This window comes from Anser cygnoides, chromosome 2 (assembly GCF_040182565.1).
Source record: "Anser cygnoides isolate HZ-2024a breed goose chromosome 2, Taihu_goose_T2T_genome, whole genome shotgun sequence".
Lineage (NCBI taxonomy): Eukaryota > Metazoa > Chordata > Aves > Anseriformes > Anatidae > Anser > Anser cygnoides.
Genome location: NC_089874.1, coordinates 1,699,305 through 1,724,571, shown reverse-complemented (window position 1 = coordinate 1,724,571; position 25,267 = coordinate 1,699,305). Strand labels below are relative to the sequence as shown.

Below are 25,267 nucleotides of genomic sequence, written 5' to 3'. Positions count from 1 at the left end.
ATCATTTTATCAGAGCAACCACAAAGCTGAAGTCACACCTGTCACAACACCAATCATCTGTGTGCTTCCAAAAGTTTGAGGCTGCTTAATTTAAATTCCCCTGGAATGAGAACATAGGATCCCTCCAGTTGCATTTGTTTTTGCTTTGTTTTGATTAGCATGATAATGTACACACACACACCCGCACAGACGTATTGCTTTGATAGCTTTTGGGCACTGGAAAGGGCATCACAATCCAAGACCCACTGGAGTCAGTGGAAAAACTCCAGTTCCCTGCAGTGGGCACTGGATCCTGCCCATACCACAGCAACAAATGACAGGGAATCAGTGATAAATAATTATGACATTCCACATAGGTATAGAAAAGACATTTGCCCCAAAAGCTGGGATTTTTTTTTTTTTTTTGCTTGTGCAACAATAAACAAGGGACGATTTATCCTGCCTGGAAATTTCCAACGTGGGGGAAGCAAAAGTCACCCTGCAGCAGCTTATTTCCAGCGGAAACCAGTACATACAGTTATTCTGATGTCAGACCCAAAGATTTCGGCTGAGTTTTTTCAGTCCACATCCTCACTGGCACAAAGGAGCAGGGCTCCGTGCAAGTCCGCAGCACCCTTCTTGCAGTTGCAAAGGAGGCACCGATGACAGACAGGAACTTGTTCCTTGCCAGCACCCAACAAAAATAAATAAATAATGGTATTATGGGCAACAATAATTTCCCCAGCAGACTTCAAGTTCCTTGCAGCTGTTTTATGAAGGAAGTCTAAGAAGCATGACCAATAGCCAGAAAACCCAAGCTGATTCCACTGGCATTTTTCCTTCACACCGCGTTAATTCCCCCGGCTGGACTGCACTGGCTTTCTGCTACGGTGCAAATGAGCATTGCAGGGAGACCTGAACGAGACAAACAGATCCACGTGTTGTTGTCAGAGGTGCTCAGGTCCAAAAACCCATGATGGGAAGCCCTGCATGGTTATCTATGCAGAAATCATCCTTGCCTGAAAGCATTCCTATCTAACAGGGCAAGAGGTATATATGTGTTATTGGTCCCATTTGATATGAGGAAACTGTGACAGAGAGGGGCTGAAAAAACACTCCCTGTAAATTCAGAGAGGTGTTCAAATAGCAGGGAACAGAGACCAGATTTCTCCAGACCTACATAAGGTCTTTATTCATGAGCTTTATTCTCCTAGCAGGAGCTTTGCAACTGCCTCTCTTACTCACAGCTTTGACACATGCACGGAAGGCACTTTTCCACGTGCCAGGAGACATGTGTGCAGTGTGCCAGAAAGGCGTCAGAGCAGAGCAGGGGCTGGGATGGCCACTAGAATTTGTGCAGCTTGAGGTCTGCACTTTTTCTGGCTGATGGGGTGATGACAGAACCATAGAATCTATCGGTTGGAGAAGACCCTTAAGATCACCAAGTCCAACCACTCCTAAGCCCACCACCAAACCACATCCCTAGGCACCACATCCACACGGCTTTTAAACACCTCCGGGGATGGCGACTCCACCACTTCCCTGGGCAGCCCGTTCCACGCCTGACTTTATAGCACCTGCATTGTACACACTGTGTGTAACGACTGGAAATGCACAGCGCATACAATGTGGATTCTGTAGAAGTCGCTCACGGCATCGCCGCCCGGCGGGGTTCGTCCTGCATCACGCTAGTCGTGCGCGTGGCATTTGGGGGAGGACGAGCATGCGCCCACCTGCGCTCGCACCCCTCTGCACATACAACCGCCCAGGAGGTCACGGGATATTTTGGAGGCTTGCTTTCCTTTTTCTGGCAGGTTGGCCAGATGCATTTAATCACGAGAGGCTTTATTCCTCAAAGAGCTGCATCCTCTCAGGCATCTGCCTGTTTCTGTGCATCTTTACGTTTCTAACTCTGAGGTTTTCTGGTTAATGGCTCTCCCATCAGTGGGTGCTGTGAATGCTCAGCAGTAGGATTGTCCATCTCAGGGCATCACTTTCGTGTGGAGACACCAGCAAGTCAATCATCACCCTCTGAAAGTAAAAGAGGTGCTGGAGGGAAGGCTAAGCCTCCTGACCCTGCATTCAACAGACTGGCTTACCAGAGAGGGAGGAAAAAACTGAACTCTAAAAATCACCTGGAGGCCCAAGCTCTGCATGTTGCATTGATGGAGAGAGAATCTAAAAATGGGGCAGAGGAAAGGGAGGGGAGGATTCATTCCACATTCCGTAAATTTAAGAATATTTATGACTGGTCACACTGAAAATAAGAAGCACGTTAGAGAGACAGAAAGACAAACGTAGCAATAAAACCGGTGCCAGGAATTCATTTTGTGTGTTTTGCAGAAAATGTCAAGGATCCTTTTCCTAGGCTTGCCTGCACAGAGTGAGGTGGCAGTTGCAGAATAAATACATGCATAGATATAATTATTTTCTATGTTTTATGTGTTATTGTTGCTAGGAACCCTTAACACAACACAGGATTAATAGGAATGGGAATGGTGTTCTTTATGAAATATAGGACAGGCTAGGGAGGAACGAGTATGTGTCAAACACATCCAAATCTCTGAAATAATCCATCTTTCAAAATTAGAGCTTCACCATAACGGGTGAACATCCACTGCCTACGGGCAGGCAGCAGGCACCCAAGCCTCTGAAGGCAGAGGGTGTAAAGGGGAATATGACTGCTGCTATCAGTAGTTACAGCGTCTGAGCCTCGGGTAGCTCAGCCAGTCGTTCGCAGCACGCACATATTTTTCATAGATGGGTGATTAGCAGTGAGAAGGATATAGATGGTGCTTGTTGCAATAAATCATCACCTTCCCCAAGCCCTCAGCTTCAGCACGCTCACGGGCTCCCGGTGCAATAGGTTAAGTATTTTCTATCCAGTGCCAGCCATTGCAGGGAATTGTGAAGCAGGGTGCATTCCTTATAAATGTATCTTTGTAGGCAGTGCTGGTCCTGAGTGAGGCTCTGTGTTTAATTATTTATGCTTTCTTATATTACCGTGGCATTTAAAGGTTCCAAGCAAGATAACGGCCCCGTTGTCCATGTGTGTACGAGACAGGCGTCCCTGCCCCACACCCCAGCTCAGGAAAGCGTCCGTGGTCAGGAAAGCCTTTAAGCACTCTAATGAGACTTAAGTGCATGCTGAAAGTTAAGCGTGTGCTTATGCACGCCGAGCCCCAATGAGCTTAGACTGTGAACAGCATATTTACAGTCGTCGGTGATAAATGTCGCCTTTATTTATTTTTTAATTTTTTTTTTCACCTGAAAGGGGTTATTCTTCTGGAATTTGTGGAAGCTACTGTGGATTTGATCCTGCCTTTTAAGGGAAGCCAGTAGGGGACTCAGTTGTACAAATAAAGCAGAACTGGACCCTAAAAAAATAAATAGAAGATTGCATTTGGATATTGGTGATTCTTTTACTTTTTTCAGGGAAAAGATGATGCCCAGTGTAACTGTGCTGAAATGAGGATGGTTCCTTTGGGAGTGAACCTTGGGCTAGAGCATTTTGCAAGTATTACCCTGAATTCCAGCATTTGTCTGCTTCATGCAGCAAGTTTCTCACACTTTACAGAGTTTTTTATCCATCCAGGCCAGAAAAAAATCAAAATGGAGTAAAGAAAATTTGTAGAGAGTTAGGACCTATGACATACTCAAGGCCATTTTCAGGGTGATACAGTCTGAGCCCAATTCTAGGCCCGCTGTTCCCTGAAGCCAAAGGAAAGGAACAAATATCTTAGGAAAGACACGTTGTACAAACCCCGTCTCTGTTTCGAGTTGAATCATTTATTTAGAGCAAGCGGCAGTCACCCAGGTTCAGGCCCTACAGGCCACGTCCCCGTACACCAGTGCCAGAAGTCAGGCACAGGAACATGACCATTTGTCCTAAGTCCATGACCCTTGGGCCAAGACCAAGAGGGCATCTCCAGGAATGGCTTGGAATGTAGCTTAAGCTTAAGCAAAGCAAGCTGCTCCATTTTGAAAGCCAGGAGACTTTAGTAGGGTGGACATGTCCAGGCCATGCCATTTGACCTCCATAAAACACTCCCTTCCAGTCCTTGGTTTACCATTATAGTGTTCGGACTACAGAAGAGATAAAAAGACCAAGATCAGGCTTTAATAGGCCAAAATATGCTTGAATATTTAAAAGCTCCTTCTTCCACCTTCCCCTATCCTTTTCCAATTGAGCTTATGCAATCAGAGTCCTCTAATTCCCCTGCTCACCCCTTTGATCTGTGTTTCTTTGCAGGTCTCCCTGCTGTATTTGTTACAGCATGGGCCAGCGTGAGAGCCACTCTAGCCGACACAGAGTAAGTCCTGTTGGGTTTCCTTTTCTCCCTTTCAGTGATACCTTTGTGGGGCTTTTTGCATAGGTGACTTTGTGGGTGAATCAAAAGGATAAAAAGAACCAAAGAAAGCCAGAATCAATTCCTACTATGAAATTAGCAACTTTTTTTTTCTTTTTTCTTTTTTTTTTCTGTTGGGGGTGAAGGTTAAAATGGGTCCAACTTTCCTGGCTTTGCTTTCATTATACAGAAATTGATTATGTGAACACCTACAGCTGTTATCCCTAGGGCTGAAGGAGCTGTTTCACAGCCAGGCAGGGGCAGGAATGGCTTGAATCATGAAGGAATGCCCTGCAGAGCATGGGTAGAGATCAGTCATTCCCTGCTTCTTCCAGTAGCCGAGCTGGGAAGCCCTGCATGAAGCTTGGAGGCAGCAGGTTCAGCACAGCCACAGGAGGTGCTTCCGCACTGAGGAGGCATGAAGCAGAAACTCCTCGCTGCACGAAGTGTGGATGCCAGCATGTCCTTAGGATTAAGAAGCATTTGTACAAACTCATGAGAGATAAATTCTTCCAGACGTATTAAATAGTAATGTTCTGGCTCAGGAAGCCATCCTGAACTGCAGATTGTTGGAAGAATATTCTGGAAAAATGTTACTACCTTCTTGTCTGTTTCTCCTTAAATATCACTTTCTGGCTACTGTAGAAATAGGATGCTGAATCAACTGTTTCTTTGGTCCTATACAAACACCCTGGGGCCTCCTATTCTTGCATCAAGCTGAAGAAAGCATCCATAGCAGCTAATCTTCAAGCCCAACACAACCGTGTTTGCCCCCCAAAAGCCCAACGTTGACCACAAGGCAGGTTTCACCTACACACAATGTGCCATCAAAAATTTGGGGGTCCCAGGCAACTTTTCCAATGACTTTGCCTAGGAAGAGACTGCGTTGCAAAGGGGAGAAAGCCAAGCTCCAGGCTCAGAAGGACCTGGTAGCACAGCTACTGGAGGATGACGCATCTGCATTGGCTCAGGCTCATCCTCGTACAGCCTTTCAGTCAGCACTGGTGGTTTCTCTGCCCCTGTCTCGCTTTCCTTGAAGAGTTGCCTGGGCTGTTTGGCCCACGAAATGAAAACTGCAGCTGCCATGGGGGCTGTCTGGCTCAGATAAAGAAAGGCCTGTGGCAGTCCTCTCTCTGTGGTTGGAGAGAATTCAAACAGAGTAATTAACACTGAGTGACCTTATTCCATGGCTGCTGGAAATGCCTGGGAGGAAATAGTGTCCAGCCCCTCGTCAGCAGATGGAGGACCGTAGATGAACATCCATGCCACCAACAGTTCGCCCTTTCAGTCCTCACTCGGATAAGGGATGGAGATGAAAAGAAGATAAAGACTTTTATGAGGCATGTCTGGGTCTCACTGTGACTGCAGGGATGAAGGAAGCACAGGATCTGAATGTAGAAAAATAGAATTATCCATACTACCACGTACTCAGACAGAACTGATCCCCAGGCAAAGTCATGCAGGCTTATTCCAAGGGGTAGCATTAAACTATTTCAGCCAGTGCAAAACCCAGCACGGCCTCTCTTGTTTTCATGAAAACCAGATTACTTTTCGTGTAGGTTTCTCTCTTAAAGAGGTGAAGAAGAAGTGGAAAGGAGTGGGTTCCTGCCCAGAAGGGACAGGTCTTGATGACTGTGGAAAGAGCTGTTCCACCATCTGGAGAGCATAACTTTAAATGCATTTAACAGGGGTTTCAGTTTTGAATGGTGTAACAGCAGGAAAAAGGGCTCCTTTGGAGCCATGGGGATTGAAGGCAAGGTTAGATCTAGGTCTTTCCAACCCAGCAGGCTTTGGAGGAACCCCATCCTTCGAGGGTGGATTTACCCAAGGAGACAGCGTGTCTGTTGCTCCTCGTAACCAATGATTTCCTAATGGGATCTCAATCTCTTCTCAGGTGTTGGGACTTGAGTGCTGGCAATTTAAAATGGATTATTCAGGTGCCCATCCTGGCAGCTATCGTGGTGAGTACTGGCTGATTGCAGTGGTGGGAGGCTGCATTTGATGGTGCAGGCACAGTGCAGAGAGTGGGGCCAGGCTACCCTGCTCTAGTTACCTTCTTAGCACAGCTCCTGCCTTAGGCGTGGAGTCTCAGCATCTCCAGTTTAAGGGTCTTATTTTTGACCTGTCTATAAGTTCAACAGCTGCATACAGCAGAGGGGTTTATGTGCAGCTTTGTTTTGCTTAGGAGAGAAAGATGGCACGAGCTAAGACCCTAAAATCATTAATGAAACAAACATTCAAGATAATATTGCCAACCCATGAGATACTGAAAACCCCCAGGGGTCTTAACACATTCTTACCATGCGTCTGCATTGGGAAGCATTGTGATTAAGTTCATGAGAGGCATTTGGTTGGTCAAGTGTTTGCTTGAACAGGGTCCTAATTAGCTTGAGAAGTTGCTTTCACAATTTTCAGTCATTACCCTCATTCCTCCTGTCTTTCTCTATGGTTCTCCATTACTCCATCTTCTGATAGTTAGGTAAGTGCAAATAAAAGAGCTTTTCCACACCCACATATCCTAGCTCCCCATTACATACATCTAGGAGTAGCTGAGCGGAGTCAGTAAGAATCTCTTTATAGTCTTCAGAGGGTTTTGCATTAAGCTCTGTGTACTTTGCACTGACTCACAAATCAGGAGGCCCTGGAAGAAGATCAATGTGGTGAGAAGAAAGTCAGTCCATCTGCATATAAACAGCAGGAAAGTTTCTGAGGTGAATGTGATCATATGTGCGATTAGGTGAGCTGCTTTGGATTTGATGGGGTTTTTTTCTTCTTCAGAATTTCCTTTTGGTGGAAATTCTCCACCTGGCTCTAGTAATCAATTCTGCACCTTGGAAGAAACGAATCACCAAGCCCACAGCGTGGTCATTGGAAACAAAATAGTAGGATGGAGAAGAAAGTTCAGATAGTTCAACGAGATGAATGCCAGCAACCCCATTGCATTTAATTTAAAGCCCAATTAGCAGAGGAGAAAGAGCTCAATTGAGGCTTGCCCTTGTAAAAATAATGTTTCTCCATGAGGCTATGCTGTGCTTGTACCTTGGCTATTTGCAAATGCAGCTATTTATCATGCAAAAATATTCTGTGGGTTGTTTCTGTTTAATTTCTGTGGGTTCATATTGTTCACTTGGCTGCCTTTTCGATTCCCACACTGGCTGGTCATATGTTGCTGGACTAAGTTATGCATTTTCTGGACGTACTTGCAGAGAACTTGAAAGCTGAGGGGCTTAAAATCCCTCTGCTATGTTACTAACTGATTTTATTCAGTTGTCTGGATTTCTTTTAAACCTTAGCACGTTTCAGGAAAAGTGACAGGAGTTTCCCTCCTGACTATGATAAGGTTGGACATCTTCAATTTAGTCGACAAATGTAGAACAAGATACCACAGTTGAGCCTTTGAAGCTAGAAAAACTCATATGAGAAACAAAGTCTGCTTTTTTTTTTTTTTTCTTTTCTTCCCCTTTTTCTAACATTGGTTTCCAATGAAAATGAGTTATATGCCCCAGGCTGTGTGCTTCTCTGCCTGCGGTCTATCCATCCCTCCCTTACAACTCTTGTGCCAGTCAGTAAATTCCAACCAAATGTAACTAAGGGAATGGAGTTGCATAGATGTTAAAATCCCACAGACCTCATGAAAACAGTCAAATAGATACTGGAGAGAAATTCTACTAATGCCCCTTCACTGGAAAGGGCGTAGTGCGACCTTACCCCTTTTTAACACAGAGGAGAGCTGTTCGAAACGAACTTGCACCTTGTTAAAGGAGAAAGAATCCAACCACAGAAGACAAAGCCATAGCAAACCAGGCCGTGTTCATTCAGCTGCTCAGAGAACTACTTGTTTTAACAGTGAGGATAATTAGCCATTGGAACGACTTACCAATGGTTGTGGTAGGATCTCCGTCATGGAAACACTGAAACCCAGATCTGCTGTAGTTCAAACCAAAATGAATACAAGGAGGTCTTATGGACTGCGTTTTGCAGGAGATCAAACTAGAGGTTCATAATGGTCCCTTCTGGTGTAAAACTACAAGCCTGTGTGTGGCATGGTAATTTGTTTCCTTGAAATGCTGCTACACTGGTATCTGAGAAGTCAAATGACTGCTGCAAACCCATAGACGTCAACATTAGCCCAGCAGTGTGCAGCCTTCTCGTAGTCTCACCATGTCCTTGAGAGTAGGTTTGTCGGGGGCAGCTAGGGTTATAAGCCTGGCCCCAAAGAAACCAAACTCCAAGGACATTCAAAAACCCAGGAATCTCCCAAACATCTCCCCATTTCTCAGCTCTGTTAAGTATCAGTGTAACCGTGAGGTGTCGTTACCTTATGCAGCATTGCTCACCGTGGGCGTGTTCCTGTAGGACTGGGTGAGCTTAGTTCAGCAACTGGGTTCACAGATATCCCTCCCTGTAAAGCAAAAAGATATTTTTTCTGCCTGTTGTTGCTGTCCCTACTGTCCTTATCTGGTCCACACCTAACACTCCTCTAGAGAAAGCTTGCAGTAGATGTACGACAAAAGTTTTAGTTTTTTACTCTTCTGTGGTCTTGATCTGTCATATCTAGCTATGTCTACTCTGTCTTTCATGATGCAGGTTGATTGTTCTTCTTTCCTCTTGCACATGGAAATATGGAAAAGCATCTTGCTAATGCTTCTCTTAGCCTGAGGGGACCTTAACATCAGGTTGGCTGCAAGGGACAATATAACTGAATTTCACTCTGCTCCCTGGATCCCAAACTCAACTTAAGAGGTTTATTAGGCCATAAAAATGACCCATATCACTGTACAGTCAAGTAAGCCAAGTAATAAAGATGATGTGAAAAACACTGAGAGCTGACTGCGGTCCAAACCTTGAAATGCCTGGTAACTGCTGCCTTGAATACTGAGGTTATATACACTTGTCAGGTGTCTACTCACCATCTCCTTGCTGTCTTTCAGTCTTTCCCTATCTCACAGCGTTTTTCCATAAGGGTCTCATGCACAAGGCAGCCCAGGCTGGCTAGCTCAGGTGTCAGTGTTTTAATCTGGATGCCTACCCTTTCCCAGAGGATGCCATTCCCTTCTCTCTCACCCATTCTGGTTAAACATGGCTGGTGTAATCCCACCACTCGCTGGGTTTTTCCCAGGGCAGCTCATCCCTGCCACAGGAGGAACACCTCCAGTTCAGACACAAGCCCCTTGACTCACCTTGGGGGAAGCACAGACTGAGCAACATGAGCATTGGCTTCATCTCCTCTAACAGTTATTCATTGTTGTTGTTTTTCCCTCTTCCAGGTAAATTTTATTCTTTTTATCAATATTATCAGAGTCCTAGCAACCAAGCTACGGGAGACAAATGCAGGGAGGTGTGACTCAAGACAACAGTACAGGTAAGTCACAAACCCTCCTCGGTTTGGGGACAAGTCAAAGTCCCTGTTTCCCTCTTTGACTACAGAGGGAGCCCAGGGTTAGTGGTTCAGCTGCAGATACCTACCCTGTAGACACTTAAAAAAAGGTGAGAAGAACACCATCTTCTGAGCCTGATAATGCGGAATGAATCAGCAGCTGTTTAAAACTCCCCTAAACCTCTCCAATCCAACTCCGGGGACCTGCCTCATAGTAAAGAGAGGAGCTCAGTTCCTCCAGCCAGTTAGGAAGTGACTGTGCTGGCCTTGAACCAACAGTGCAAAAATAAAAGCATTTCTTGTGCTGTTGAAGCCCCTAAAACTTGTACCGTTTTATTTATTTCTGTTTATTTCCCTCCTGTGCTTTGTAAAACTTGGTCTATTTGTTAAATCTGCCCTTCAGCGGGTGCTTCAGTGCGTTTGCTGAAATGAAAAAAAAGATTCCTGAAACTTTGCTGGAAATCTGGCCTTTCCTTGTTTGTTTTGTTTTCCTTTGTTCTGCCAGCTCTTCTCTCTTGATAATTTAGGATATTTGTAACATGGTCAAAGCTGGACAGAAAAAGCAGATTGCTGAGACACCTCGGCTGCTCGAGGGCTCCCAAGGCTTCTCCGAATCCCTTCGGCTGGACTCACCAGCAGAACACATGCAGAGGGGAAGAACAGGGCAATTTGGGCTGCAAACCATGAGCTCATTGCTACCATCACACTCTCCAAACACAAGATGTTTCATTTGAATCAGGAATGATATTTGGCTAGAGAACACATCTCCGTTTTCCTTTGCTGCCCTGTCAGGGCTCTGATTTATCTATTTATTTATTTATCCCTGGCTGAAACTTGCTATTAATTATGGTTTGGATGGGGCCTGCTCCTTTTAATGTTTTAAATTCCCTCAGTGGTTTCCAGTTGCTGGACAGAGGTGGTACCAGGTCTTTCTGGTAGTGATGTCCGTCCTTCTCAATAATTGCCTGCACTTGGTGACTTGCTGTAACTCTTGGCAGTGGGTTTAATCCTCCAATTAGCATCACTTCCAGGCAAAGCTGGATCCCTCAGGAGAGAACCCAGCCAAGTACTCAGGGCTTTATTTTACCTCCCTCCTACCCCCTGCCATAGGTCTTGTGCTGAGATGGAGCTTCTCCCTCAAAACAGGGCTTTCCAGGGGATGCTGCAGTCCAAAACGCCTCCTAGGAGTGGTGACCCCCTGCTTACCCCATACTGTGACATCCACTTCCCCTTGGTATCTAACATAATTCTGCTCCGAAATGCAATTCCCTCTCCACCATTGCACAGAACGCACTAACCCTGGGTGGATCTTTGCCTCAATAAGAAGACAGAACTGCAGAATTACAGAAATGTTGTGGTGAGCAGGACTCCCTGGAAATCATTTGGTCCAATCCCCCTGCTCCAGCAGGGCCAGCTGGAGTAGGCTGTCTAGGACCATGTCCAGTCTTTAAATTCAGAAGCAGAATCACCCTTTAGGGGCAAGGGAATTTAGAGGCTGGGACCCGGAAGCAGCAGTGCACATTTCTTTCCAGTCACTCTTCCACCTTGTTCCCATGTTCCTGACCCAAAATAGTGAATGGTCTGAGGCTGAGAAAGAAGTCTTGGTGTCTTCACCTCCAGTACCTACAGCAGCATCTCATGGGGACGTGCATATGAAGAGGGTTAGATTAGCATACCACAACATGCTGGGGGATGGATTTGGTTGTGTCACATGCCAGAAGAGAATAAATGGCTTGAAACTGTGGGTGGACACAGAGCCTGTGTAAATGTAAGCTATCCAGGACTAGTGAAGGGGCATGTTGAGCCATAACGACATTATGCATGACAGACACCCAAGGTATGAGGTGGACCAGCCTGGCTGGAAGTTTCACTCCATCCACTGACTTCCTCTGTGTCTTCTCTTTCCTTGTTCCTACAGGAAGCTGCTGAAATCTACCCTCGTCCTTATGCCTCTCTTTGGCGTTCACTATATTGTTTTCATGGCTATGCCATACACAGATGTGTCAGGGATTCTTTGGCAAGTTCAAATGCACTATGAAATGCTGTTCAACTCTTTCCAGGTATTGTAATTGTTAAACTATGGGGACAAACTACGAGAATTTAAACAGAGGGAGGAGGGAAATGAGAGTGCAAGGTGTTCTCTTTGGAAACAGGGTTGTGTTTACAGCATGCCAGATTTCATTCACAGGGTGATTTGACAGTATTTTAGCAACAAGTATGTTTTATATTTGCAAAATACAGTGTAAAAAGGATCAGCGTGTCCAACAACAACAACAACAAAAAAAAAAACATTCCTGTTGAAAGATACCTTGCCCCACAAAATCTGTGTAGATCCAGGATAGACATAAGCTGGTAGAGATCCACAGAGACATGTTGTTTCAAATTAGCTTCCAATTAGCTTATCCCAAGCTGTCTCAGCACTGTGAATGGATTCCTCAGTTCAAGGTTTGGGCAAAAGGCAGGTTCAGTTATAGGACTGCTCCTGTATAAGTCATAACAGCAAGAATATGCAACTCTGTACAAGCAAAGCAGTGTTTTATAGCCACTGCCCACTCTTCCCTCAGAGATTAACTTTTGGCTCACATGCAACTACCTATCATCATGGTCAACTAGTGTGGATGATGGAGGTGGACAGTGGGTCTGCCAGATGAAATTGTAAGGCAGGTGGGGACAAAGCTTGCATACATGCACTTCCACAATTCCTGCTGGGCTCAGATGGGAACAAATACCAGGTGACCTCACCAAGATCTGGCTGAACTGTTTACCAACAAAAAAGATGTGGATGGTTTTCTCACATCTGACTGCTTTTGCTGCTCCCCCTCAGCCAGTTCTGTCCAATGTACAGGCTGCCCCACTTGCAACCAGGGCTGAAAGAGTCCCATCAGGGCCACCTCCTGTCCCGCAGCAGCTACATGTAATGCACTGGAAATGTTTATCCAATATGTTCATAAATACCTCTAGTGAGTGAGACCCCACCGCCTTCCCAGGCACTCATCACTGTCTTAGGAACTTTGCAAAAGATCAGAGCAGGAGAATAGATGTGTTACGCAGAACATGATCCAGAGGGTGTATATAGTCCTTTTACTTTGTCAATAGTCTAAAAAATGGCTATGTTCATCTGTCCCTCATGCACTACTAAAAAGAGCAGTGTTTCTTTTCCATATTATATAAAGCAAGTTATAAACACCACTGATTTCAGAGGAACACAGGGATGCTGGGCAACCCCATTGGGGTATTAGATACTCAGCTGCAGCCAGATTAATATTAATGTGTTATTTCTTCTTCCTTCCAGGGATTTTTTGTTGCCATCATATACTGTTTTTGCAATGGAGAGGTAAGAGTCATCAGCTTCTTAATTATGTCCCACCTTTGTTAAGCTAGTTCCAAATGCAGATGGTAAGGTGGATGCACATCAGTGTATCTCCTCTTAGTCTAGAGACGCAACCCTGTTTTGCACTCACTGAAAGATCTGTCCATGCACATAGAAAGTTCGTACACTTATTTTGGTCATGTAAGACATACAGATCAATCTGTCATCAATAAATGAGCTACTGGAAGTAGCTAATGGGGGGAAAATGTGCTTTTTTTTTTTTTTCCTTTTCCCAGCACAAGTGCTGTTTAGTGCTGCCTGATATTAGATCTGTGGCAGAAATAAAAGGGGATTGATAGAATAGCTGTCTAATCAGCAAGCTCTTTTTTTAGGCCAGGCTTTGTTGACCCTTTTATTCTGTTTCAAGTGACATGCTTTACTTTTCAGATTGCTTTTGGGCTGTCTTTGTTCCCTTTAATTCCCTCTATGGCTGCATGCTAAAAATCTAGGTGGTCAGTGAACGCACACTGGAAAGAACAGAATTACTTTCATGGCCCAACATAAGGTTTGTTTGGCCTAAGTTTATGGATTTTAAGGGGAAATGCAACTACAGATATGTTCCTTATGTCCTGCAGCATAAACACAAGATGTTCCTTCCAATTTTACCCTCCAGAGAGTTCTCCACCCCTGTGGATAATACATCCTGCTGATGGCTCTCTGTCCCCCTCTCCTTCTACTCATGTTTTTTTTTCCCCCTTGTCTCTCAGGTCCAAGCAGAAATAAAGAAGTCATGGAGCAGGTGGACATTAGCACTTGACTTCAAAAGGAAAGCACGAAGTGGGAGCACAACCTACAGTTATGGACCAATGGTTTCCCACACCAGCATCACAAATGTAGCCACGAGAGGGGCACTTGCCCTCCATCTCAATACAAGACTTATACCAGGGACACTCAATGGACACCGGAATTTACCAGGTTATGTAAAAAATGGCTCTATTTCCGAAAACTCCATGCCTTCTTCTGGACCAGAGCAGTACAACAAAGACGAGGAGTACCTGAACGGCTCTGGGCTTTATGACGGAGACAGACCCACAGTACTAGTTGAAGAAGAAAGAGAGACAGTGATGTAAAGAGAGGAGGAGAAGAAGCAAAAGGATGAGAAAGGTTCCTGGAGAGCATTTAGTGGGCAAAAGAATATCAGGCCACGCATCAGATGCCAAGGATTTCCATACAGTTTCTCTGTTCGGTGGAACGAGAGGTTAAGTTATATGGGAAAAAAAAGTGAGCCACCAATGTGGCCAGTGGTTGATCACACACATATATTCAGTGATCTAAGTCTCCCTGGTGATAATGGGGGCAGGGCTGTCCCGAGGGCCTTGCTACCTGCTGAACAGAGATACTGAGAGTTGGCGAGGGAGGGTTGCACCGCAGCACGTGGTCCTTTCACCTCTTGGAGAGCTTGGTCAGCTGGGGAGGGTGGGAGTCTCACCCAGTAGAGCAAGAGTCTTGCAGGGAGCGTGCAGTGCCATCTTCTTGCAAGGGTACAAAGCCACCCTGGGCACCAGCATCTTCGGTTCAGTTTGCTCTTTCCTCTTAAAGCCTGTCTGGTAACACACACGAGACCTACTCGGGGGGCTGTAGCTGCCCATTGTTGCAGCCAAGAGCTCAGCATGGACGGGTCAGTACAACCAGCTGCCTGGGACATGTTCTTCCCTTTGGTATTCCCACTGCCTGCCAAAATGTTCATCTGGAGTGGGCAGAGTTAACAGCTCATGTTGCTAGATGCAGGCAGAAAACCATATTCTCCTTTCTCTGACCTGAGTCCCAGTAGCAAGCCAGAAACCAGTGCAATTTTAGGATGGAAAATGTGGTTATCAGAATGTGCGAAAATGTCGTTCTTCCAGATACAGTAGTGGAGAGAGGCCCACCCTGACTGCTCCCAGGCGGGCTGAGGCAGGGAGGGGAATTTGCTTGTGATCTTCAGAAGATCTTCATGAAGCGTGTGTGCTGGTGTGTGTGTGGCTAAAATCTGCTCAGAGGGTAGTTAACTGAGCCCTCCCTGTCTGTGGATGCTCATGGAAACAAGCTTTGGTCATTTTTTTTTATCTTTAAATTGATGCTCATTCTCCCCTCTGAATTTCTTGTTTCTCACTACTCCATGCCCTCATGAGGAGAAAGACTCCTTCAAATCCGCCTGCATCACCCAGAGGCATGAGATGCTGGATACAGCCAGGCAGACCTGGCTTGGTTCTTCATGAGAACCAAGGGCAAAATTTGCTGGACAAAAGCACAGGGATTGCTCCTAGATGGTCACCTTCTGAGCATCTTTCCCATTCTTAATGGTGGGGCCATTCAAAAGAGCCACACACACACCTATGTACACCTGGCCACTGCCTTAGCTGGTGCCAGTGAGTATAAAACTTCAACCAAAGCCACTGAGTTTGCCTAGAGATGCTCAGATGAGGAAATGCTGGTGGGGTTGCCTCCGAAGGGAAGAGAACAAGGAAAGGCCTGATTCGTACATCCTAGAGATGTATGAAGAGAGAGACTAGGAATATTTTGTGCTTGTGCAGAGTTTTCCTTGCTGGTGGTTTTTGCAAGGTGTGCCAAAAGGTCATTTTCTGACACACCTCATGTCTTCAGCAGTGGCAAAGAGATACAGCCCTTGTTGACCAACCGTGCTATGTGTTTAGGCCATTTCACGCCAGCTGAGCATTAGCAAAGGGTCTCTGTCCGTTCTGAAGCACCCAGTACTGGGAAATTAGGAAAAGTGACCAGATTTCCTATTGCAGCAAGTGCTTCCTCAAAGGAAGGACTCTGGCTGAGACAGCCTGGATCCTCTCTTCAGAACCTGTCATAAAGTCAATATTCACTTCAAGCTGTCCTAAAGTCAGCACCTCATGGTGTTTTGGGTTTTGTTTGTTTGTTTGTTTGTTTGTTTTGTTGATTTTTTGGTTTTTGTTTTTGTTGTTTTTTCATATTTCTTTTTTGCTTTCTTGGTAAATTTCCATTATCTGAAGCATTTTCACTCCCCCTTGCTGTTATTCAAATTGGATAGAAAACAGGCCTTGGGGCAGTTTGCAGAAGTCCTTTAGGATGCAGGTGGAACCTGTAGAATAGCCTGTTCTCTATCCTGGTCCTTTAGATATGCTGCTGGGTGGCACCAACCAGCACCTCTGAGATACATCCACTGCGACTTTTGAGTACGTATTAAGGACTAACTTCCCCCAAAACTCTGAAGGAGGTCAGGAAGAGCTGTTGAGACCTTGACTCTGCTTTCTGTGTCCCAAATTTTCTTTAAGCAGCCTCTCAGGTTAGGATCCAAAGCCCAGTGAAATCAAGAAACAAACCTCCTGCCCTTGACATCCCTGGGTTTTGGATTCAGACCTGGTAGGGGATGTGGTGGCTAAGAAGCAAGCCTCTGTAAGGCATCAAAGCACCTCTCAAACAGTTGCAAACACACATGAGCCAATCTTTAAAAGCCAGTATTTATTTGTGATGTTTGTTGGGTTTTTTGTTTGTTTGTTTTGTTTTGTATCATTAGAATAAGTCAAAATTTTTCATAACAATTTAACACCAATCGGCAGCTATTGAAAGGACAGGTTTTCATAGCATAATCTTTTTTTCCTGCTCTCTTATTGTCACTGTTGCTATTATGAACAACAATATTCATAAGAACAATGCTAACAATGTTATTACAGAGAAGTTAGGTAGCCTTGCCAGAGAAGTCAGCTCTAGTGAAAGCTTGGCATGGAGAGCTAACCAGCTCTGCAGAAATCTGGGTCAGCCCAGCCATGCTCGCTGCTTGCCTTTTCCTCACAGATTTTGGCATGGCCTCAGGAGGGAATATAAAGGGGGCAGAAGTTATCACCAGTCGGCTGTCAGTGTGTACAGCTGCAATATTTACCATCCTGTGTGGCTGAACCACTGATAAGAGAGAAGCACATCGAGTATGCTGGCTCTGGCTTTCTATCCATCTAGAAGTATGTTGTGCTTAAATCCTCCAAGTAAATGCAATGACCTTCCTGATTTTCTCACTCAAAGATCACTTAGCATCATTTCACTGTTGGAACAAAGAAAAAGAAAAAAGACCCCAAAAAAATCACCAAAAAAAACGCTGGTGACTCACTGTTTACTTCTGCTTGTTACAGACACCTCAAGATTAATAACATTTGACAATCACTTAGCAAAGTTCAAGGAATTAGCAAAAACCATAAAATTATTTATAAACAAATACAAAACCCCTCGTAAACTGAAATGCATTCATCACTGGATTATTTAGAATAAATGCTTAAAAGCTGATGATAAATGGAGATTAAAAATTACATGCACAAGGGGAAGAAATCTTTTCCTGATCTTTTCAAATGCAAATCATACGTAATAGATTCTTTTTTCTTGGTGTTTCAATATTCATGAAAAAAATTCAAAGATGCTTATACCAAAACTGGGGAATAATTCTGCCTTCAAACTCATGACAGACTGTGAGGCAGACTGTATATTTGTCAAAGTCTGTTCCTATCTGTCCTGTGCTGAGTGCTGAGATTGCAGAAAGTGTTGACTGAGTGTATAGGCCGTGCTTTGTCAGCTAGGGATCCAAGGACATCCACCACTGATTCTCTGAAACAGAGAAGAAACCACAATTTGCAGTTTGAATTTGTGCTGGAAGGGCAGGCAGAGTGGTCCTGCCAGTGCTTAGCCAAAAACCTCCAGATTTGGAGTGCAGTCACCTTCACTTTTCTCCATCACCAGGAGATGTAGGCACTTCTCAAGGACAGTTTATCCCCATCCAAAGGTCTGAGTTCCCCTGGGGTGACAGTTCCCATCCTGTCTGATTTACTAGGGCAGATACAGAAAAATGCCACCAAAAAAAAAAAAAGAAATGGATGGAGGAGGATAGAGAGCAGGTGGCTGTGGAGTCAGGATGCAGCCAACACTTGGGTAGAGTTCACTTTCACAAACTTTCACAAACCCACCCTAGGAGGAGGCAAAGGCTTGGAGGAACTGGTTGTCTGTATCTTTCCAGTTTTTCTTCTTCCAGCTCTGTCAGCTTTGTGTCCTTTTTCTTCTCATCCTGTAGAGCATCTGGCTGTATCCTATAGATCCTCTTGCTTGTCTAAGCATGCTGGGCTGGCCCAGGCCAGGCTGAGCACTGCAACATTCCAGCAGACTGGATTACATGGGGAGGGGTCTCCTTGCCCACCTTTTGGGTGTGTGTTCTCTTCTTCAGTGCCACTGAGGTGCTGGGTTTGGGCAGGGAATGTCACCCCCTGGCAGGTTCAAGTCGTGGTACCCAGCCCAGCATCTCTTCAAACAGCAGCACAGTCTGCTGATGCTCCTGAGTCCCTTTTCCCTGGATATGTGCAGATCAGTGTTTTTAAACCTTCTTTAAACTGCTTTGTCTTGTTGCAAATGAGTTTATGTCTTGTCCCATTCCGCACTGTTCCTCAGCTCTGCTCCATCTTGTCCAATACATATCAGAGTCAAAATATTGACAAAGTTCTCCCAAAAACTGAACTCTTCAGCCAGGGACCGGCATCGTTTATTTGTTTATTGGTAATTGGCTGAAAGCTGCAGAACATCCACAGTGTTGGTAAGAATTTTCCATTTTTTTAATTATAAAAATACATTAGGAGTGAAGATCTCCAATTTTTATTCCTGTTTATTGTTTTGATGAATTCAATGACTGGCTTACAAATTTTTAAACTTCAGAATCTGATCTTCTAAAAAGTTAAGAAACCTCAGCTATCATTTTTTTGTTGTTTGTTTGGTTGGTTTGTTTGTTTGTTTGGTTTGTTTGGTTGGTTTTGTCTTTGTTTTTTCACTGGCTGATTTTTCTGCACAACTTCCACCCAGAAATGAAAACTTCAAGCAGAATTACTGAGGATGAGGAAAGTGTTCAGTATCTCCCTTAAGTCATCTGGATTTCTCATTATGTTCAATCATTCTTTCACCTGAGATAGGACTGCATGAAATGAGAGAAAGCACTTTAAGAGTTGGCATTTAAGGGAGAGGTTGCATGAACCTGTGAAGTCCTTTTGTGTCCAGCACTGCTTCTTATTAGCATGGGTGCGTTTTGCACCTATTTGTGCCCATTGCCCATGAGTTTGCTACAGACCAGTCCGTACCTTGTCATGGAAAGTTATGGGGCAATAATGTGGTTCACATCCTCTCTTTCTGGCTTCATCCAGATTTTATGACATTTTAACTGTAACAGGAAGAAAAAGGAAAAAATAAAAATAAAAAAATGAGGCAGCATTTTCCAGCCTTTGGGGTTAAGGGTTTCATGTCTGTCTCCTCAGCCATGTATCCTGTGTCATACATGGACATTACACTGGTGGCTGCAAGTTGTAAATTGCTCAGCATGTGAGGAAGCTTTGTTTTAAGGCCATGAGCAGGTTAAGGTAGATCTTCACCATGGCACTTTCCAGCTGACAGCACCTGCTGGGGGAGAAATCATGTTGCACTTCAAACAGGTCTAGGGAAATTATATATATATATATATTTTTTAACAATCTTTATGCTGGAACAAGTTTTGTGTTTGATTTTTTTAATTATTATTATTTTTACTTCTATTGCTGATGAGTTGCCACATTCTCCAGAGTAAACAGAGGACATATATGATATTCCTGGCCAGCTACGGAGCTTTTCAAGAATCCAGTGTCACTCTCCAGACAGAGTAGATTTTATATCCCATTCCTCTAGGGTGTCCTGAAATGAGAAAAATATTAAATTGTAAAGGAAATGAGTTTGCGAAAGACCCTATAAATAAATTTCCATCATGGATTGGCCAGGTCTGTCTGGATTTGCCTGGAAAACATAATGGTTCATAAATTGTATAAGTAAAATAAGGATCATGTCCATCTCTGTGGACATTTGTTGGAAAGCAGTCCTCCTGGTTTTGCCTACAGAAGTGAAAGGTTGAGCCCCCTGGACAACAAATTCTGTTGGCCCAAAGGAACATGTTGTTTTGAGGCAGCAAATCCTGCCATTTGTACAAAAGTTATTGGGCTTACCCTGTTCCATCCAGACTGTTTTTTTGGTCTCTCATAAAATCAGAACTCAAGCTTAGCTCTTAGCTAAGGGTGGGATAGCAAAAGAAAGCAGAGGTGAGCTGTAGCAAAGACCAGTGATTAACTAAACTGTACTAAAATAAAACTTCACCATTGTGATGCTAAAAACAAACAAACAAACAAAACAGCTAGGAAACATTGATTTTTCTTTCACTCACAAAAAAAAAAAAAAAGGAATACAGGTTGGCTTTTTTTTCCCCCCCAATAATGATCCATTACCTGATCAATTGAGCCAGAAATCTGGGCTCCCTCGTGTTTCCATGTGCTCCTTGGGATGCATGGAGATAAACAGAGATGTGATTGAGAACCCACCTGTGACCAGCTTCTGGTCATGTAAAACTGAGAGACATCAAGCCCAGCTGTACCAAAAACAGTGACCTTGTTCTGGAAGTCTTGGCCAGAAATATTGTTCATGAGCTTTGTTTAGTGGTTAGCCACAAGTTTATTTGCTGTCTATATATCAAGCCTCATAAGAGGCAAAATGTGTCCTAATCAGGGTATTTCTTTATTCAGTGCTGATCGACACCTTCACTGGCTGCTCTTTGGCCTGTAGGTGTTTTTTACAATTTTAGAGCAGGGATCTTCTACTGAGAGTCCAGCAGGTGCAGGTGAGCCTGAGACGTGGGCTTTTGGCAGTGCTAGCAGACCTCACCTGAAGCATTAGTCTGGGTTGTGGTCCAGGTCTGCAGAGAAGACAGGACCAGCAACCGTTTTAGATCTTTGACTCTGCTTCTCTTTAGTGGGCAGAAAAGGCCACAGGAAGGACCAGCAGAGTGGACACCCCTGTCCTTCTATCCCAAATTCAAGTTTGTTGGGGTCCTTCTCTACACTTTGCTCCTATTTTCAAACCTCGCCCTAGAAAAGAACCCCCTAAATCTCACCTAAAGAACTCAGTCAAGCATTTCATTTTCCATTTTAACTGGATGCAGACTCAGGGTTTTTTAATGGCTAGAAGCCAATCTCAACTCCAAGATTCAAAACCAATCTGGAACATCAGGAGGGGAAAACAATTTGCACAGATCGGCTGCACAGCACCCTAGTCACATCACATCCATCACACCGGGCTCAGAGTACAGGCACCCTGGCAGAGCTGAAAGGTTGGTCTGCCAAAACTGTCTTTTGTTCTCCATGAATTTTTAAGGAAAGAGCACAGAGAGTAAGAAAAAGACTTGCTGTCTTTACTCCACACTTAAGAATGATTATAAACAATAAAATAGTCATAATAGGTTATTTTTTGTTTGGTTCATCACGTTCTGTTGAATGCTCTGATGGTTTCTGTGCAGTGTCTGGTGTTTTGGCTTTTCCTGTGCGGAAGGAGTTCTCTGTGGTGGAGGGAATAGATATAATGAGCGGACGGAGTCATTCAACGCCAGTCCCTAGGGCAGGACAGTTAGAAACAGACCTGATGTTGATTTTATGTTCATTGGCAGAAGGCAGGAGCTACTCCACTGAAGTTAATTGAGTTAACTCGGTCGAATGCCAAGGCAAAACAGATCTGAATCTAGACCACAGTTCAAGACTCATTTACAATTTGCATAATGGAATTAAAATAAAGCTTCCAACTGTAGCAACAGAAATACTCTGCTGAGAATTAGACACTGGGTTTGCTGTTTGGGATTAAATAAAATGACACCCTAGGCATCAGCCATCACGTAAAGCAACCGTGTTTTATCTGTGCCTGTTCAGATTACTCTATTCTCCCCATGGCCATACACTGTGGTCACTTAGCCATTCTCAGCTATTTTAACTGGTAGAGATTTTTCTTAGCTCCTTCTTTCTTTTTTCTTTTTTCTTTTTTTTCTTTTTTTTTTCTTTTCTCTCATGCTTGCATGGGAACTCAGATCCTCCAAGTTTTCACGCCAGCTTTCAGGTTTCATCTAGCCCCACAGTTTACAAAGTTCAAGATAATATCAACATTTTGCCAGAATTTGGGAAGCAAGTGGGAAAAAGAGTGTGAGAAGCTAATGGAAATCATAGGGGAGCATTAAAAGAAATATCAAATAAAGTTCAGTGAAACCTTTCCCACGGGCCAGGGAAAGGTTTGCAAACCTTGGCACAGCATTTCAGCCTCCAATTGAACTTGCTCATGTTTTGCTCATAGAAGATCTTGAGACATTCATTATGACCTGCAAAGCTCACATGATGTCTTTCCAGTGTCTGGGGGCCTGGGGTTAAATCTGGCACACTGCTATCAAATATCCTCTTTTACGATTAATTTAAATTTAATGCTCTGGTCTGCTCAGGTAGCTTATGTGCCCTTCTCTAGGCTGGTCCATTCGTGCTGCTTTGGGGCACACTTGCAGAACTGTTCCTTGAGCTGCCTTTGCATCGGTGGTGTGTTACTGTACCCATCTGAAGCTGTCGCCAGTTTGAACACATCTCCTGATGGCATTCAGCACTGATGGGTAGCAACGCCGTGTTGTAAAGGAGCCAGAGGCAGCGTCTGCAAAAACAGAGCACAACAAACTTTGTCCTAATTCGGAATGGATTTGTAAGACTCCAGTGAGGCAGGGCAGGGCTGGAAATCAGCTCGGAGTCTGGCACACAGAACAGGGGCCAGGAACAAAAGAAAAGTGAAGGAAGAGCTGACCCAGATGAACATCAGTAACCAGGGAATCTTATAAATCTGGCTTCTTTTCAGGCAGACCTCCCTGTCCAGCACAGATTTAATAGAGGTGGGCACTATTGCACAATGACACTTTCTCCTAAACAGGGTATATCTTGAAAGAGCAAATGAGGGATTTAACAAAGTCTGTGCAACTTTCTCTTTCTCTTCATCCTCACCAGCACTTTTTCATTATTTTTTTTTTCTCCCTGAAAAAAAAGGATACATTAGAGCAGCCTCAGCACAAGGACCTGATATTCAAAACCATTTCTCCTGGGTCCCACAGAGTAACTTTTACCTCTGACCTTAGCAATTGTTTTCTTGGCGTATGAACTCAAGAATTTGAAAGTATTTGATTATGTTCCTCAAACCGAGGGTTACTCATTCTGGGCAAGCAGTGTGGTGGGCAACAACACAGATGTGCTGGCATCGATATGGAATGAAATCCTGACCCCATGAAAACCAACACCAAAATGCGTGTTGATTTCCATGGAGTGGGATTTACCCTTAAATTCTGAGGAGGAAAAAGATAATGATTCAAGTAAATGACCTTACCCTTCTCCTGTCCCCAAAACCTTGTTTGCCACCCACAGTTCAGGGCGGCTTTTTGTTTTAGATCAATAGAACTAAGAACCAGAAAGCAGAGATCAAGTGGTAGAAGATGGTCTGAACAGCCAGAGTCTCCTCTCTCAAAATACTTCACGAGTGACAACATTGGGCTTTTGTATTGGGGTCAGCTTCTACATGTGGGGATTTAGGACATGGTATCTTGCTAGAAAAAAAGGCACGGGATTAAAATATTTGAGATGGATGGGATGAGCATGCACTGGGTTTCCAAAATGCCTGGGCCTACGTCCTCTGAAATAGAGATACAATAACCACATGAAAGACTACTTAAAACGAGCTTTAGTGAAGGATGTTCTCCAAACAGAGCAGACCTCAGGTACCTAAAACAGAAGACAAAACAATGACTTCACCAGGAAAGCAGCATCTATTTAAATCAGAGCATTACAACAGGCATGGGCCCTTCTAAATATAGAGCTGGATGCTTCCTGCCAGGCTGAGCTTTTACCTTTTAATTTTTCTCTGTCTAAATTAATCACTCTTCCTTGAGGGCTGCAGGGAAGGATGAGCAAGAAGCCATTTGCTGTTGGAGGTGAAATGCTTTAAAAGACAGGTTGTGTCAGGTAGAGCTGGTGGCAGAGAAAGGCGGTTGGTGGCAGAAGAGGAAGGACGGGTGTATCCAAGCATCGTCTCCCATCCCCATGTTCAGAAACACGTCGATCTCTTGCCATCTGCATGAGCTGGGGCATGCACGAAGAGACAGACCTGCTGCTAAAACTCCTTGCTTCTTCTCAGCAACTTCAGGGTGACCAAGCCATGGTGGCGATTGGGTGTGGGCATTAGAAAAAGGACTCAGCCATTCCTAGCAGTCTGCCAAGCTCTGTCCGACGTGTCTGTTTTGGGAATATTGGCTCCTTTTCTTCTAGTGTCAGCAGGAGGGAAAAAAGTTGGGGTGTTTTCTTCCTCCCCACACACAAGTAATTTCACTGAAGTGGTTTTGTAAGACCTTGTTTCACTTCAGAAGAGGGACAAGACTGAAAAGCTAAAGGACAAAACTGTGATTTCTTTGTATGTGTTACGAGGACATTGCCTTGTGTGTGTCATCAGGCAGACATTTGGTTTACATTCCTCCACTTCTGCTTTCTGTATGGACCAAAGTAATGAGCGGAAAATGACAAACCACAGATGTATGTAAAAAAGGGAATTAAAATAAAAAGAAATCTTTATTGATTCTCATAAAATATCTCTTTTGTGTCTTTGCCTGTTTATGGGCCTCAGAGCCTCTAAAATCCTTCAGGAGCACACATAGATGGACGTGGGCTAGACGTTCCTCTGTGTTCATGAGGAAGAACCTTCCTGAGATCCTCCAGTTCATTGTGGATTCAGAAAGATGGGAATGAGTTATGTCTGTGGAAACCCTTTGGGAAGACCTTGCACAGGGTGGCTTCACAATCCTTAAGTTTGTGGTTTTCAGACGAACAAACCTGGTTGACTCCAATCTTGTTTTCCTGCTGAGCAGCATCTTCTAGAGAAATGTTAATTTACCTGCTGAAAACCCTCTCCTATGCACGCTTTAGCTCTAAGACCTTCAAAAGAAGAAAGTTGGTTTATCATAGATGAAATTTAAGGCCATTCTTGTACAAAGCATGCTTTGCACAGGAGGAAGAGCTGGTCAAAAAATGCTCCTGTCCCTGACATTTAGCATAGTGTGTGTATCACCACCCCAGCAGCAATCACATTCCAGTAATACTTTCAGGAAAACGTCATGGTGTTCATACAGGCATGCTAGCATTCCCTGCCTGGCTAACCAGCTATGAGTGGAAACAAGGAGTGACCTTTTTCTCCTCTTCTGAATGATAAGCATTAAGTGACTGGCCAGATTTCAAAAAGCACTCGGGTCCCAGCAGCAGGGAACGGGAACACTGCTGACCAAAGACAGTCCCACAAATGCTTGTTCCAGATGGAGCTCTATGGGTCTTGGCTGCAAATGTGATGGTTATAGTGTCTTCATCC

General features: G+C 44.3%; 1 protein-coding gene across 3 annotated transcripts in view; it reads left to right on the top strand.

Annotated features, from left to right (window-relative positions):
- The window catches only part of PTH1R (parathyroid hormone 1 receptor), a 124,135-nt gene extending 99,638 nt beyond the window's left edge, over window positions 1–24,497 (top strand). For all 3 annotated transcript variants that reach the window (XM_013198019.3, XM_048053825.2, XM_048053824.2), the window contains 6 exons: window positions 4,232–4,292; window positions 6,223–6,289; window positions 9,596–9,690; window positions 11,624–11,765; window positions 12,998–13,039; window positions 13,783–24,497. In XM_013198019.3, the coding sequence (XP_013053473.1) occupies window positions 4,232–4,292; window positions 6,223–6,289; window positions 9,596–9,690; window positions 11,624–11,765; window positions 12,998–13,039; window positions 13,783–14,145 (770 nt within the window). In that variant the 3' untranslated portion in view covers window positions 14,146–24,497. The remainder of the gene's footprint in view (window positions 1–4,231; window positions 4,293–6,222; window positions 6,290–9,595; window positions 9,691–11,623; window positions 11,766–12,997; window positions 13,040–13,782) is intronic.
- The last annotated feature ends 770 nt before the right edge of the window (window positions 24,498–25,267 follow it).